We start from the raw sequence: 14,957 nt of genomic DNA on the forward strand, positions 1-14,957 counted from the left end.
TGTGCAGAGAGGAAAAGAGAAAATATGAAAAAGATGTCATAGAAAAATGTAAAGATCAACCAAAATCATTTTACAGATTTGTAAACAACAAACTGAAAAACAAACAAGATTTGGAGAAATTAAGACAAGGAGGAGTTGAATACAGAGAGGAAATAGAAATGGCAGAAATTATGAACAAGCATTTTAAATCAGTGTTTACAAGGGAGAACATACAACCTGAAGAGATTGAATGGAAAGAGAAAGTCCCCCCAATGAAAGAAATAGAATTAACAAAGAATGAAATCATGAAACACTTGAGTAATCTTGATGTCAGAAAATCGCATGGACCAGATGAAATAGCAAACTGGATTTTGAAAGAATGCAGGAATGAACTGGCAGACAAAATACATAGCATAATAAACAGTTCCTTGAAAGAAAGAAAAGTTCCAAAAGATTGGAAAAAAGCAAATATAGTACCTATATATAAAGGGGGAAATAAAGAAAACCCTACCAACTATAGACCAGTCTCTCTAACAAGTACAATAGCAAAAATTTGTGAAAGAATTGTCAAAAGTAGATGGCTAAAATATTTAGAAAAAAGCAACGTGCTAAATCCAAGGCAATTTGGATTCAGACAAGGACAATCATGCGTCACCAATTTAATATGTTTCTATTCAAGGCTAATAGATATAATACAAGAAAGAGATGGATGGGCTGATTGTGCATTTCTAGACCTAAAGAAAGCTTTTGACAAAGTACCACATAAGAAGTTGCATAAGAAATTAGAAACTGAAGGAGGAATACAGGGCAAACTGCTTAAATGGATGGAAGACTTTTTGCAAGAAAGAAAAATGAGAGTAGTGGTAAGAGACAAACACTCAGATTGGGATGAAGTGATAAGTGGTGTTCCACAAGGAACATTTTTGGCCCCAATAATGTTTGCTATATATATTAATGATATGGATGAAGAAATTGAAAGTTATATGAGCTTCTTTGCAGATGATGCAAAACTATTAAAAAAAAAGTGAACACGGAAGAAAATTGTGAATCACTGCAGAGTGATCCAAATAAAGTCTGGGAATGGAGTAAGAAGTGGGAGATGGAGTTCAATACTAAAAAGTGTAGTATAATGGAATTTGGAAAAAGCAAAAACAGAATAACAGGATCATATAAATTGGGAGAAGAAAGAATAAAAAAAAAGTTGAAAATGAGAAGGACCTGGGAGTCATTGTTATGAATAATATGTCACCTGAGAAACAAATAAATAAGATTTTTGGTGAAACTTATAATTCAATAAGAACAATCAAAGTGGCATTTACATACCTGGATGAAGAAATGGTGAAGAAAATACTAATCACTCTGATAAGACCAAGATTGGAATATGCAGCAACGATGTGGTCACCAAGTACAAAAAAATGTATAAAAAAAAAAATGAAAGAATACAAAGAGCAATTACAAAATTGGCACCAACACTCAAAACTATCATATGAAGAGAGACTAGCAAAACTTGAGCTACAGACACTAGAGCAAAGAAGAGAGAGAGGAGATTTGATAGCTATTTACAGAATCATGAAAGGCATAGAAATTATTGAGAGAAGACCTAATAAAATGGGATGATAGAAATACAAGAGGACACAGAGAGAAAATCAAGAAAGACAGCTATAGAAGAGATCTGAAAAAGAACAGCTTTCCTCAAAGAGTAATAGACAGTTGGAACAAGTTAGATGAAAAAGTAGTGTGTGCAAAAACAATACATGAATTTAAAAATAGTTTAGATAAAATGAGATATGAAGACGGGACACCACGAGCATAGCTCCCCTTCCCGTAAAATACAACTAGGTAAATACATAGACACAAAGAAATTTGTTGGGAGGACATGTCAGTGAAATTTGGAGAAGACTTGTGGGGTAATGTATTACTGGACATGACCATGGAATATACAATGACACAGTGGGTCAATGAAAACACCAGATACAGAAGTAATGAGGAACTGTCAAGACTGGATTTAATATTTACAACAGAACCTGAAATTGTGGATAAAATTGAATACAAGACACCACTTGGAAAGAGTGACCATATACAGACTGAACTAAAGGAAGAAATATATATGGAGAGAAATGAAAAAGTGTAGGAAAGGAAGATTGATGTACAACAAAAAGGACTTTGGAAAATTAAAGAAATTCTTTAAGAATGCAAATTGGGAAAAATTCCACATGGAAGAGACAAAAGTGGAAGAGAAATGGGAGATCTTGATGGATAATTATAATGAAGAAATGAATAGGCATATACCAAGACAGAAACAAGAGACAGTATATATTAAATGCTGGTTCAACAGAAGATGCAGTGAGGCAAAAGATAGAAGAGACCGAACTTGGAAAAGAAGGAGAAAAGAAAAAAAAATGAAAAATGGCAAATATATATAAACTATAGAAATTATTATATAAAAGTGCAAAGAGAGGAAAAAAGGAACTATGAAAAAGACATTATTGAAAAATGCAAAGAGCAACCCAAACTATTCTATAGATATGAGAATGGTAAACTTAAAAATAAACAGGAAATGGTGAAACTACGCCAAGGAAATACAGAATACACAGAAGATCTAGAGATGGCCAAAATCATGAATAATCATTTCAAGTCAGTTTTCACTAGTGTGAAGGTACAGAATTGGGATGAAGGAAGTGAAATACAATATCCCCTCATGAGCAAAATAATAATAGCACAAAAAGAAATAATGGAACATTTAACAAACCTTAATGTTAGGAAATTGCATGGTCTGGACAGAATTGCAAATTGGATTCTAAAAGAATGCAAAGAAGAACTAATGGATAAAATATATAACATAATAAGTTGCTCACTTAAAGAAGGAAAAATTCCAAAAGACTGGAAAAATGTCAACATTGTACCAGGAAGAACCAACTAAATATACACCAGACAAGCACTATAGTCAAAATTTGTGAGAAATTTATCAAGAATAAATGGGTAAAACACCTGGAAGAAAATAATATAATAAACCCACAATTTGGGTTCAGACAGGGAAGATCATGTACCACAAATTTAATCTGTTTTTACTCAAGACTAATAGATATAATACAAGAAAGGGATGGATGGGTTGATTGTGTATTCCTGGACTTATAAAAAGCTTTTGACAAAGTACCTCACAAAAAAAAAAAAAAAAAAAAAAAAAAAAAAATATATATATATATATATATATGTATATATATATATATATATATAGGGATACAAGGCAACCTGCTAAACTGGATGGAGGACTTCCTGAATGGTAGGAAGATGATAGTATTCAGAGAAAAATATTCAGGTTGGAAGGAGGTGATTAGTGGAGTTCCACAAGGATCTGTACTGGCTCCAATAATGTTTGCTATTTTTGTTAATGACATGAGTGATGTGGAATGTTACATGAGCTTCTTTGCAGACAACACTAAATTGTTGAGGAAAGTAAAAACCAAAAATGGATTGTGAATCACTACAGGAAGACCTGAATAAGGTTTGGAAGTGGAGTCAGAAATGGGAAGTAGACTTCCTGTAAAATATAACTGGGTAAATTCACAGCTTAGAAGGTGATATAGCCCAAGCTCAAACACTGCATGATTTCAAATCTAAATTTAATAACTGGAGGTCAAAGATGTAGATTAATTTGAGTCAAGGTATGTTAGAAAATTAGAGAATAGGAGACAGGACCTAACAAGCCTTGCTCCTTTCCTATATAGTACAATTAGGGAAATGCACACACACTCCCATGACCTCTTAAAGCCCTCTCACCTTTAATCAGGAAGAGATCTTCTGATTAAAGATGGGAGAGATTTACTAGGTCATGGAAGTAAATTAAGAAAGACCACATGTGTAAAGGATGAGAAAAAATAGTTTTCCATATAGAAGCATAAATATGTGGAATAGCTTAGGAGGTAATAAAGTCCAAGCTCAAACAATACATAATTTCAAATCTAAATATGATAATTGGAAATCAAGGATATAGATTAAGCTGGAACTGTACATGAATATAGATTAAGCTGGAGCTGTACATGAACTTGAATCAAGGTATGTTGGAAAATTAGGTAAATGCACACAATTTCTTTAGGAAAGTGAAGGGAGCAAAAACCAGGTTTAGAAGATATAAGGGAAGTGGTCGATCCCTTGGTTCAGGACCTGATGGGATGTCAAACTGGATACTTAAGGAATGTAGGGAACAACTAGCAGACAAGTTTCACTATTTTTTTTTTTCTCTCTCTTTTTTTGAAAGAAGGTGTTGTATTGCATGATTGGAAAAGGGTAAATGTAATACCGATTCACAAGTGAGGAAATAAGGAGACCACTAAATTATAGGGCAGTATCACTGACCAGCACAATAGTGAAATTATGTGAAAGGATTGTGAAAGATCAATGGACCAAATATCTTGAAGAGATGGACATTCTGACACAGTCAGTTTGGCTTCAGATCTGGAGGGTCTTGTGTGTTGAACATTTTAAGCTTTTACTTGAGAGTGATTCATGCGGTACAAGAATTAGAGGGGTGGGTGGACTGCTTGTACCTTTACCTAGAGAAGGCATTTGAGAATACCTCACAGTTGACTTGCGGAAATTGGAGCATGTTGGAGGACTGAGAGGCAAAATACTAGAATGGATGAGATATTTTTTGAAGGAAGGACACATGAGTATAGTAGTAAAGGATATCAAGATGGAGAGTAAGAATGAATGGAGTTCCACAAGGTTCAGTGCTTGCACCACTACTGTTTCTTGTCTTTGTCAATGACATGATGGAAGGTACAGCAAACTATGCCAACATGCTTGAAGATGATGCAAAAATCAAAATAAATAAAAAAGGAGGACAGTAGACTACTGCAAAAATATCTAGACACTATTTTTGCTTGGAGCCAGGAATGGGAAATGAAGTTGAATACAAAAAAATGCAAAGTACTAGAAATAGGCAATAATGGCAAAAGACCATCTTTAAACTATTCCTTTGAAAGTGAATACATTACAAAAGCAAAAGAGGAGAAAGATTTGTGAGTGTTGATAAAAGACAACCTATCACCTGACAGACATATCAGTAGGATTGTAGGAGAGACATACAGACTACTGCAAAAGATTAAATTGGCCTTTCACTATATTGATAAAGAGATGATGAAAAAACTTATGGAAACCCTGATCCATCCAAGACTGGAATACATCAGTAGTATAATTCCTACACAGAGTGAAGGATATAAACAAGATTGAGAGAATACAAAGGGCAGCAACCAAACTGGTCCCCAGCCGGCAGATAAGCCATATGAAGAAAGGTTAAAAGTAATTTGGGTCTGCCAATTTTGAAAGATCAAAGAGAAAGAGGTGATATGATTACAGTATTCAGGTCACTAAAGGGCATAGATTGCATTGATAGAAGAGATATGAATAAAGATGGAAGGGCTCTAATAGGTCATGTGTAAAGAATGTGAAGAAATATAGTTTTCCTTATAGATGCATAAATACATGAAATAGCTTAGAAGATGATCTAGCTGAAACTCAGTACACGAGTTCAGATCTAAATATGATAATTGAAAATCAAGGATATAGATTAAGCTGGAACTGTACTTGTATTTTAGGTGAGATGTTAAAAAAAATTGTGTTTTTTTTTAGGAATGCCTATTCCTATCCCCGTCCCATTTTTGTCACCTTTTATGACTCAAGTGGGAACATTTGGTGGCATCCTTTCTCCCCTACCATGGAACATGGAACATAAGGGAAGAAGAGCAGAAGAGTTTAAATGTGTTTGAGATTAAATGTCTGAGAAGTATGATAGGGGTTACTAGGCTAGATAGAGTGAGAAACAAGGAGGTGAAGAGGAGAGTGGGGGTGGAAAAGGAGTTGGGAGATAGGGTTGATGAAAGAGTATTGGGATGGTTTGAACACATGGAAAGAATGAGTGAAAAAAATATAGGTAAAAGAAGTGTGGATAGCAGAGGTAGAAGGAGTGAACATGAGGAGGCAACCAAGGATGAGATGGATGGATGAGGTGAAAGTGGCATTGGGAAAGAGGGAGATGTCTTTTGAGGAGGGAAGGGAGAATACAGAAGGTAGGGGTGAATGGAGAATGGTTGTGTATGGATGATATGGTGATGGATAGAAGGGAGTGGATGGGGATGGGGAGGTTAGGGAATATGAGTGAATGATATTTTGATGCAGCCCGAAGGGATTTCTCCCCGCCTTCTTTTTTTCTGCTTGAGGGGATAGAGAGGAGGGGTTGCCAATTAAATGGAGCAGCCTTGCTGTGGATGTGCTGTGTCATGCGCTGCATTGCTTCTGACCCAGGGCAGTAGGCAAGAAAAAGATAGAACAATAAATATATAACCCTGTTGCCCAAATATTACATATCCCCCAAATAGATAAAACAAACATAAAATATTTTATTCCATGGTCCAAGCATCCATTTATGGTCACCCCTGAGGGTCAAAGGTGGCTGCAGGCCCATGGCTGAAATATCCTTGGCCCAAACATCTGCTCACCGTTATCTGGGGACAATTGTCCTACTCCCAAAACAACAAAACCATGTTGTCAGTATATACAAGCTTATACCACAGTTAGATTATTTCACTGTACATACATTAAAAATATATATATGATATTATAATAATCCCAAGGTTGGGAATATAGTACAAAAGCTGAAATTTCACTTTGTATTTGCAATCCTTTGAAAGCCAAAAGGCCTATTATGGTGAGAACTGACCAAATAACCTATGTACCCAGAGATTGTGTTTTTAATTTTCTCATATTTCTACCATAGTCCCAGCCATTATATATAATTGTGGCCTTATTAGCCCATGCATGATTAGATGGATAACCGGATGTTTGGGTCATGGACATTTTGGGCATGGGCCTGCAACCTGAAACTTTTGGGCCACAGAATAAATTCATTTGTTTTTGGTTTAACTTTTTGGGGGATATATCATGTTTGGGCAATGGGGATTTTTTTGTTTTTTCTCCTGTCTTTTAGGGGATTAGTATAAGCCAGTGTCCATGTGACTTTTTCTGGCTTGTACTGACCCTCCTCAGTAATATATTTGAACAATTTCCTGTACTCAGCAGCTATGTTATCAGCAGATGCTGCCTTGACGTACAGATATGTGTTCTTAAAGTTTAATCGGCACTGAAATTTTTCAAACCAACCCTTGCTGGCAGTGAAGTTGGGTACCTTTTCTGGTGATTCGCTTGATGGTCCTTCTTGAGGGTCTTCAGGGGCATTGCTGTGGGCTTCATGGTTGTCATTGTCTTTTTTTTTTTTTTTCCAAACAGTGATCCAAAGACTCAGTACAAACTCCACTCTAACATTGACCTTATTGTGCTGAGTCATGAGCTGTTTTGTCATTTGGTTGAAAGAGGCAGATATGATTGTCCTTATATTTTTTCTCATTCTTCTCTATGTATTGTACATTCAATTTGTTCAGTCTGTAATGGCGTGCTGTAGCACTGTGACTTCACCCTTCTTTGAGCATATCCAGGAGTTTCACTTTCTCCTAAATGGTCAGGATCTTCTTCTGGTGCTTGGACTCACTACCAGAAGGCTTAGATTGCACAGTGCATTTGAGCACCTTTGGGCTTGACAAAAATAAAAAGTCCAAACAAAACACATTGAGAGCACTAAACAAAAGTCAACAAAAATACACATAGAACTGAACAATACAGGATGCTGCCCAATGCTCCGTCCCACATGGCAGGATGTTAGCAGCATCCAATCAATGCTCAAGAGAATGAAGAACTCTGAGTGGTTGCGTCTCCAATGTCGGCCAATAGTATGCCTTGTAAACAAAACTTGGGTCTTTCTGCTTTCAGACCACGTGTTTCATCCATGAGAATCTTTGTCTATGTGTGTAGCCAAAGTACTTCCTGTACAGTATTTTGACTTACAAATTGTTTGAATATTTATTATTTTATAGATTTAATATACTTATTTTTTCATTGTTATTTCAACATTAAAAAGCTGTGCAATCACCAAAAAAGTAAAATTGAAGGCTGTCACCATATTGCTGATTACTGTAATATAGCAAAATTTTCTATGATGAATAGTTATGTTCCACAAAAAAAAAAAAAAAAAAAAAAATGTGTAGTGCAGCTGTAGTGAGTGAACCACGATATAGTGAGGGATGACTGTATAGGTCTTTTCTTATGTCACCATCTTATAGTGATAGCAGGGAGGAGTAAACATTTTGGAAATAAAATTAGTGCTGATAAAGAAAGGTCTAGAGAGAGGTCCTGGACCTGGTCCAGACACAATGTGTCAACCCCTTAGGGCTGCACTTCTGGATGGAAGTGAAGGTGTCAATAAGCTTTCAAGACTAGTGACAAGGAATTTATTCTCTCTTAATGTTTGTATTATAGGACCATCATTTGCATATATCTATTGTTGGTACCAGCCAGAGTAAAACCTGTATAGGATAAGTTGCTATAAGCAGAAAGGTTAATCAATATAGTATTCATCTCTTTGCTTCAGTGACATCTGGAGCTAAATGAAATTATGGTATTATTTTGACTTCCATCTAATACCGATTTTATTCAATTTTAGATGTCACAATCTTCAGTATGTCAGTATAGGAAGAGGATTGAATAATAAATTATAATCATAGTGAATTGTGAAAAATTACATGTTACATTCAGACAGATATAGAGAAGTGCTGTGTATTAATGTGTGTATTACATCTTGTATATATATTATTAAAAAAAAATTTTATCTTCTTTTTACATGCAGCAAAGTAAGGTTCTACGATCCATAAGGCTACCAAGAGATTAAGGGAGATAAGTAATTTTAGTTCTTAATGAAGTGACATTTCCTCTTCATCTTTCCCAGTGGAAAATGGCTGTTACTTATATTTATACTGTATTTTTTTCTTTCAAAAGAAGTATGTACAAATATATGAATATGTAGATTTTTTATATATTTGAATGTGTGCATGTGTACACACACACATACAAACATACACACACACACACACATACCACAAACTTAAAATGCTTTTACTCGAGATTAATTGAGATAATACAAGAAAGAGATGGCTGGGCAGATTGTGCCTTCTTGGATTTGCAGAAGGCTTTTGACAAAGTACCACATGAAAAGTTAATAAGAAAAATTGAAATAATAGGAGGAATACAAGGTAAGCTACTGGAATGGATGAAGGATTTCTTAAATGGGAGAAAAATGAGAGTGGTACTTAAAATTCAAACTGGGAAGATGTGATAAGTGGCATCCCACAAGGCTCTGTTTTGGCTCCTTTAATGTTTGCCACATATATAAATGATATGGATAAGGGAGTGAAGTGTTACATGAACTTCTTTGTTGACGATGCCTAATTACTCAAGAGAGTAAGCACTGAAAAAGATTGCAGATCGCTACAAGAAGACCTGGACAAAATATGGGAATGGAGTCAGTGGTGTGAAATGAAATTTAACATTAAGAAATGTAGTATAATGGAATTTGGAAAAAGCAAAAATAGAATATTGGGTTGATATAAAATTAGCAACAAGGAAGTAAAAAAAAGTCGACTCAGAAAGGGACCTGGGAGTGATTATCTCAAGTGGCTTGACACCTGATAAACATGTCAATAAATTACTGTAGTTGGAGAAACTTTTAACTTGTTAAGATCAATGAAAGTGGCCTTTGACTACATGGATGAAGAAATGGTAAAGAAAATAGTGGTTCCACTAATAAGACCTAAACTAGAATATGCTGCAACACTAGCACAAAAAAACATAAGAAAATTAGAAAGAATTCAAAGAGTAGTGACAAAAATGGCACATACACTATCAAATTTGACATTCGAACAAAGATTGGAGAAATGACATCTATCAACACTGGAACAAAGAAGAGAAAGAGGTAATTTGTTGACCATTTATAGAATTATGAAAGGGATGGAAATTCTTGATAGAGACGACTTGTTAAAATGCGACAGAAGAGAAACAAGAGGACATAAAAAGAAGCTAAAGAAGGACAGTTTTTACAGAAGAGATTTGAAAAAGAATAGCTTCCCATATATAGTGGTCGATGTCTGGAACAAACTAAATGGAAAAACAGTGAGTGCCAAAACTATACAAGATTTTAAGAATAAACTGGATGCGGAGAGATATGAAAACGGGTCACTACAAGCATAGCTCTCATCCTGTAAAATACAACTAGGTAAATACTATTCAAGAATTTAAGAACAAACTTGATGCTGAAAGATACAAAGACAGGTCACCACAAGCATAGCTCCCTTCCCGTATAATACAACTAGGTAAATACACAATTTAGACACTGTGAGATACAATGATGGTACACAACTAAGTAAATACAACTAGGTAAATACACACAACTTGTGGTGCAGTTGGTAGAGTTCCCGGCTGCCACTATGGAGGTCCAGGTTCGTATCTCGCCGAGGGCTGAAATAATTTCAGTATCGCTGTGCTGCGGGTTATTACTCCATTTCTTGTGGGTGGGGAGTTGGGGGTGTGTGTGTGTATAGGGTCACAGCATTACCCATAGATCAGTCATATACAAGCTCTGAGCTCTCTTCTGGGAGGGAAATAGCTGTTAATCATGAATTCAACACAGTGATCCAAAGACCATGGTGAATCACACGCATGGTTTAACCTGGCAGATAAACCATATGAGGGAAGACTAAAAGCACTGGGTCTACCAACTTTGAATGGTCAAAGAGAAAGAAGTGATATGATTATAGTATTTAGGTCACTAAAGGAGATAGATTGCATTGACAGAAAATATCTCCTAATTAAAGATGGGAGGGTTTTAAGAGGTCATGAAAGTAAATTAAGAAAGACCATGTCTAAAGGATAAGAAGAAATATAATTTTTCATATAAATGCTCGTAGGTACAAAGTAAAGAGAAGGGAGGTCAAGCATAAGATAAAGGAGGCAAAGAGAAGAGCAGATGTGAAGTGGGGTAAGAGTATGACAGAAAATTTTAAAAGTAATAAAAAGATGTTTTAGAAAGAAATTAAAAAAGGAAGAGGAGGCGAATCAAGTAGAGAAGAAAAGGTAAAAGGTGCAGATGGAGAGATGATAATGGAAGAGAAGGCAGTAAGAGGAAGGTGGGCAGAATATTTTAGGGAGTTGCTAAATGTGAAGGAGGATAGGGAGGGGAAGGTAGTTGCACTGGGAAGCACTAAGAAAATGACTGTGATGAGTTAAGCAAATGGAGGAGAAATAGGGAGAGATGAAGTGAAAGCAGCTGTTAAGATAATGAGAGCAGGTAAGGCACATGGGTTGGATGGATGCCATGCAGAATGCCTGAAGAAAGGAGGTACAGTGATGGTGGACTGGCTGATGAGGTTATTTAATGTTTGTTTAAGATAGGGTAGAATGCCGGAGGACTGGAGGAGTGCCTGTATAGTTTCACTTTACAAGGTAAAGGGGGACAAGTGTGAGTGTAGTAGTTTCAGAGGGACAAGTGTGAGTGTAGTTGGGAAGGCTTATGGAAGGGTCTTGATTGAGGGGATTAGGAGAGGAACAGAGGGAGTAATTTGTGAGGAACAGTGTGGATTTAGGACAGGTAGGGGTTGTATAGAGCAGATTTTTGTGGTAAGACAGACATGTGAGAAAGCTATAGGAAAAGGTAAGGATGGTTTTTGGGCTTTTGTGGATTTGGAAAAGGCTTATGACAGGGTAGACAGGAAGGCACTGTGGGAGGTATTGCAGATATATGGGATAGGAGGAAAGCTGTTAAGAGCAGTCAAGAGTTTTTACAAGAGTAGTTGAGCTTGTGTTAGGATTAGAAATGGAGAGAGTGGTTTGAGACTTCATCAGGGATGTTTTATGTCACCCAGGCTATTCAATCTACACATGGATGTGGTGGTGCGAGAGGTAAATGCAAGGGTTGTGGGTCAGGGGTTGGAGATAGTTAAAGAAAATGGAGAAAAGTGGGAAATAAGCCAGTTGTATGCTGATGACACTGCACTTGTAGGAGGATCAGAGGAGGGATTGAGGAAGTTAGTGACAGAGCTTGAGAAGGTGTGTGAAAGAAGGAACCTGAAGATAAATGTGGGCAAAAGTAAGGTGATGAGATGTATAAGGGGAGAAAGTGGCAGCAGGCTGGAAGTGAGTATTAAGGGAGAGAGACTGGAGGAAGTGGATAGTTTTAGATACTTGGGTGCGAATGTGGCAGGAAAGGGAGGAGTGGTGGTGGAGGTAGAATGTAGATTGAGAGAAGGGAGTAAATGTCTTGGTGGATTAAAAAATTTAATGAGAAATAGACATCTGGGAATGGATGCTAAGAGGAGGTTATATGAAGGAGTGATTGTGCCGAAAGCACTCGTATGGGGCAGAAAAATGGAACATAAGAGAGAAGGAGTTTGAATGTGTTTGAGATAAAATGTCTGAGAAGTATGATAGGGGTTACTAGGCTAGATAGAGTGAGAAATGAGGAGGTGAGGAGAACAGGGGTGGAAAGGGAGTTGGGAGATAGGGTTGATGAAAGAGTATTAGGATGGTTTGGACACTTGGAAAGAATGAGTGAAGAAATATTAGTAAAAGAGGTGTGGAAGGCAGAGGTGGAAGGAGTGAACATGAGGGGACATCCTAGGATGAGATGGATGAATGGGGTAAAAGGGTCATTGGGTAAGAGGGGAATGTCTGTTGAGGAAGGACAGGAGAGGACAGAGGGTAGGGGTGAATGGAAAAGGGTTGTGTATGGTTGATACTGTGATACATGAGGTGAGTGGGTGGGGGATAGGGGGTGAAGGAGTATGTATGAGAAATAAATTAATGCAGTCTAAAGGGATTTCTCCCCTTCTTTTCTGTATGAGGGGACAGAGAGGAGGGGTCGCCGAATTAATGAAGCGGCCTTGCTGTGGAGATGCTGTGTCTTGTGACACTGCTTCTGACCCAGGGTAGTGGATGGGATGCAGGGATGACCTGTCATCCAGGAGGTGCCAAGATAAGAGGGTGGAGTGGAGTGGAGCATGTAGGGGATGGAATGGGTGGTTTCTATGCCTTTTTCTTTTTGGCTACCTCCCTTGTAAGGGGGAAAAAAGTATGTATGTTTATAGATGCATAAATATGTGGAATAGCTTAGGTGATTTAGCCCAAGCTCAAATATTACATGTGTTCAAATCTAAATATGATAATTGGAAACCAAGGATATAGATTAAGTTGGAACTGTACATGGATTTGAGTCTTGGTATATTAGAAAATTAGAGAATAAGAGACAGGACCCGATGAGCCTTGCTCCTTTCCTGTAAACTTCAGTTAGGTAAATACAAACTTACTCGTGGGAGACAGAACCCAACAAATGTTGCTCCTTTCCTGTAAACTACAATTAGGTAAATATAAATAGGTAAATACATATTTGCTGATGATGCAAAAATCATGAGAGAAAAATGAGGAGAATGGTAAACTATTGCAAAAAGATCTAGACACTTTTTGCATGGAGCCAAGAATGGGAAATGAAGTTCAATATAAAAAAAATGCAAAGTACTGGAAATGGGCAATAGTGGCAAAAGACCATCCGTAAACTATTCCTTGGGAAGTGAACCCATAACAAAAGCAAACGAGGAGAAAGACTTGGGAGTGTTGATAAAAGACAACCTGTGACCCGACAGACATATCAGCAGGATTGTAAGAGAGACATACGGACTACTGCAGAAGATTAAAGATGAGTTTCACTATATGGATGAAGAGATGATGAAAAAAAAACCTCTTGAAAACCCTGATATATCCAAGACTGGAATATGTGTCATTAGTATGGTCACCACTCAGAGTGAAGCAAGATCAAAAGAATACAAAGGACAGCAACCAAATATGTCCCCAGCCTGGCAAATAAACCATATGAGGAAAGACTAAAAGGACTGGGTTTGCCAACTTTGAAAGATTGAAGAGAAAGAGGTGATATGATTACAGTATTCAAGTCACTAAAGAGCATAGATTGGATTGAAAGAAGAGATCTCCTGATTTAAGATGAGGGCCTTTAAGAGGTCATGGGAACAAATGAAGAAAGACTACATGTCTAAAAGATGTGAAGAAATACATTTTCCATACAGATGTAGAAATACTTGGAATAGCTTAGGAGATATAGCCAATAGCTCAAACATTACATGAGTTCAGATCTAAATATAATAATTGGAAATCAAGGATGTAGATTAAGTTGGAACTGTACATGAATTTGAGGCTAGATATGATAAAAAAAACAAGTCAGAGAAAAGGAGATAGGACCCAGAGAGCATTGCTCCTTTTCTGTATAGTACAATTAGATAAATTAGGTAAATATACACACATATGATTTTTTTTTTTTATAATGATGACAGATTTTGAATGTTTCACACCCAAAAAGGTGAGTAAATCCATGGAAAAGCTCAATTGATGTAGTGCAGGGAATGAATTTGTGAGAAAAGATAAATTACAAGTTGGATACTCTCCATAGAGGTAAGTGAAATTCTAACAGAGTTGAAAAGATTTAGAATTTTAATTTCCTCCCATGAGGTTAGATTGCACAACCCTTGCAAAACTTGAACAAGAAAAGGGTATGAACCTGGCTCAGAAAGCAGAGATTAATAAATTAGGAGGGGAAAATAAAACTTTGATAAATGAAGGAAAAAATCTTATCAACACCATGGAGGAAAAAGAGGACTTGCCAACAACAAACGAGGACAGGAAAGATAAAGTAACCTTTAAAGAGACCATGAAGCAACAACAAGGAAGTGATAGCATAGAAGAAGGAATAGTCAGGGTTACAGAAAAAATAAGTAAATTAATAAAAAAAAAAAAGAGAGAGAGAGAGAGAGAATCTCTTGTCAGAGATGTAGTTAACAAGTCCAGGTACTCTTTGGTTGCCAAGAGCACATCACCTCATGGAAGTTACATAAGGAATAAGAAATGCAAATCTATCTATATACTAAGAGCCTTTTCCCCTTATAAGGAAGGTAGCCAAGTCAAAGGCATGTACCTAGTCCCACCCATTCCACTCCCATCCACCACACTTTCTCCCATCTCACCTTAGCTCCTTATGGATG

At 36.7% G+C, this 14,957-nt stretch overlaps 1 protein-coding gene across 1 annotated transcript in view; it reads left to right on the forward strand.

The window, feature by feature from the left end:
• LOC143020302 (zinc finger-containing ubiquitin peptidase 1-like) overlaps positions 1 to 14,747 on the forward strand; it is a 253,045-nt gene extending 238,298 nt beyond the window's left edge. The window contains exon 11 of the mRNA XM_076176566.1: positions 8,711 to 14,747. Within this exon, the coding sequence (XP_076032681.1) occupies positions 8,711 to 8,752 (42 nt within the window). The 3' untranslated portion in view covers positions 8,753 to 14,747. The remainder of the gene's footprint in view (positions 1 to 8,710) is intronic.
• The last annotated feature ends 210 nt before the right edge of the window (positions 14,748 to 14,957 follow it).

Source organism: Oratosquilla oratoria, chromosome 39, assembly GCF_046742065.1.
Source record: "Oratosquilla oratoria isolate Oo_2021 chromosome 39, ASM4674206v1, whole genome shotgun sequence".
In the NCBI taxonomy this organism is placed as follows: domain Eukaryota; kingdom Metazoa; phylum Arthropoda; class Malacostraca; order Stomatopoda; family Squillidae; genus Oratosquilla; species Oratosquilla oratoria.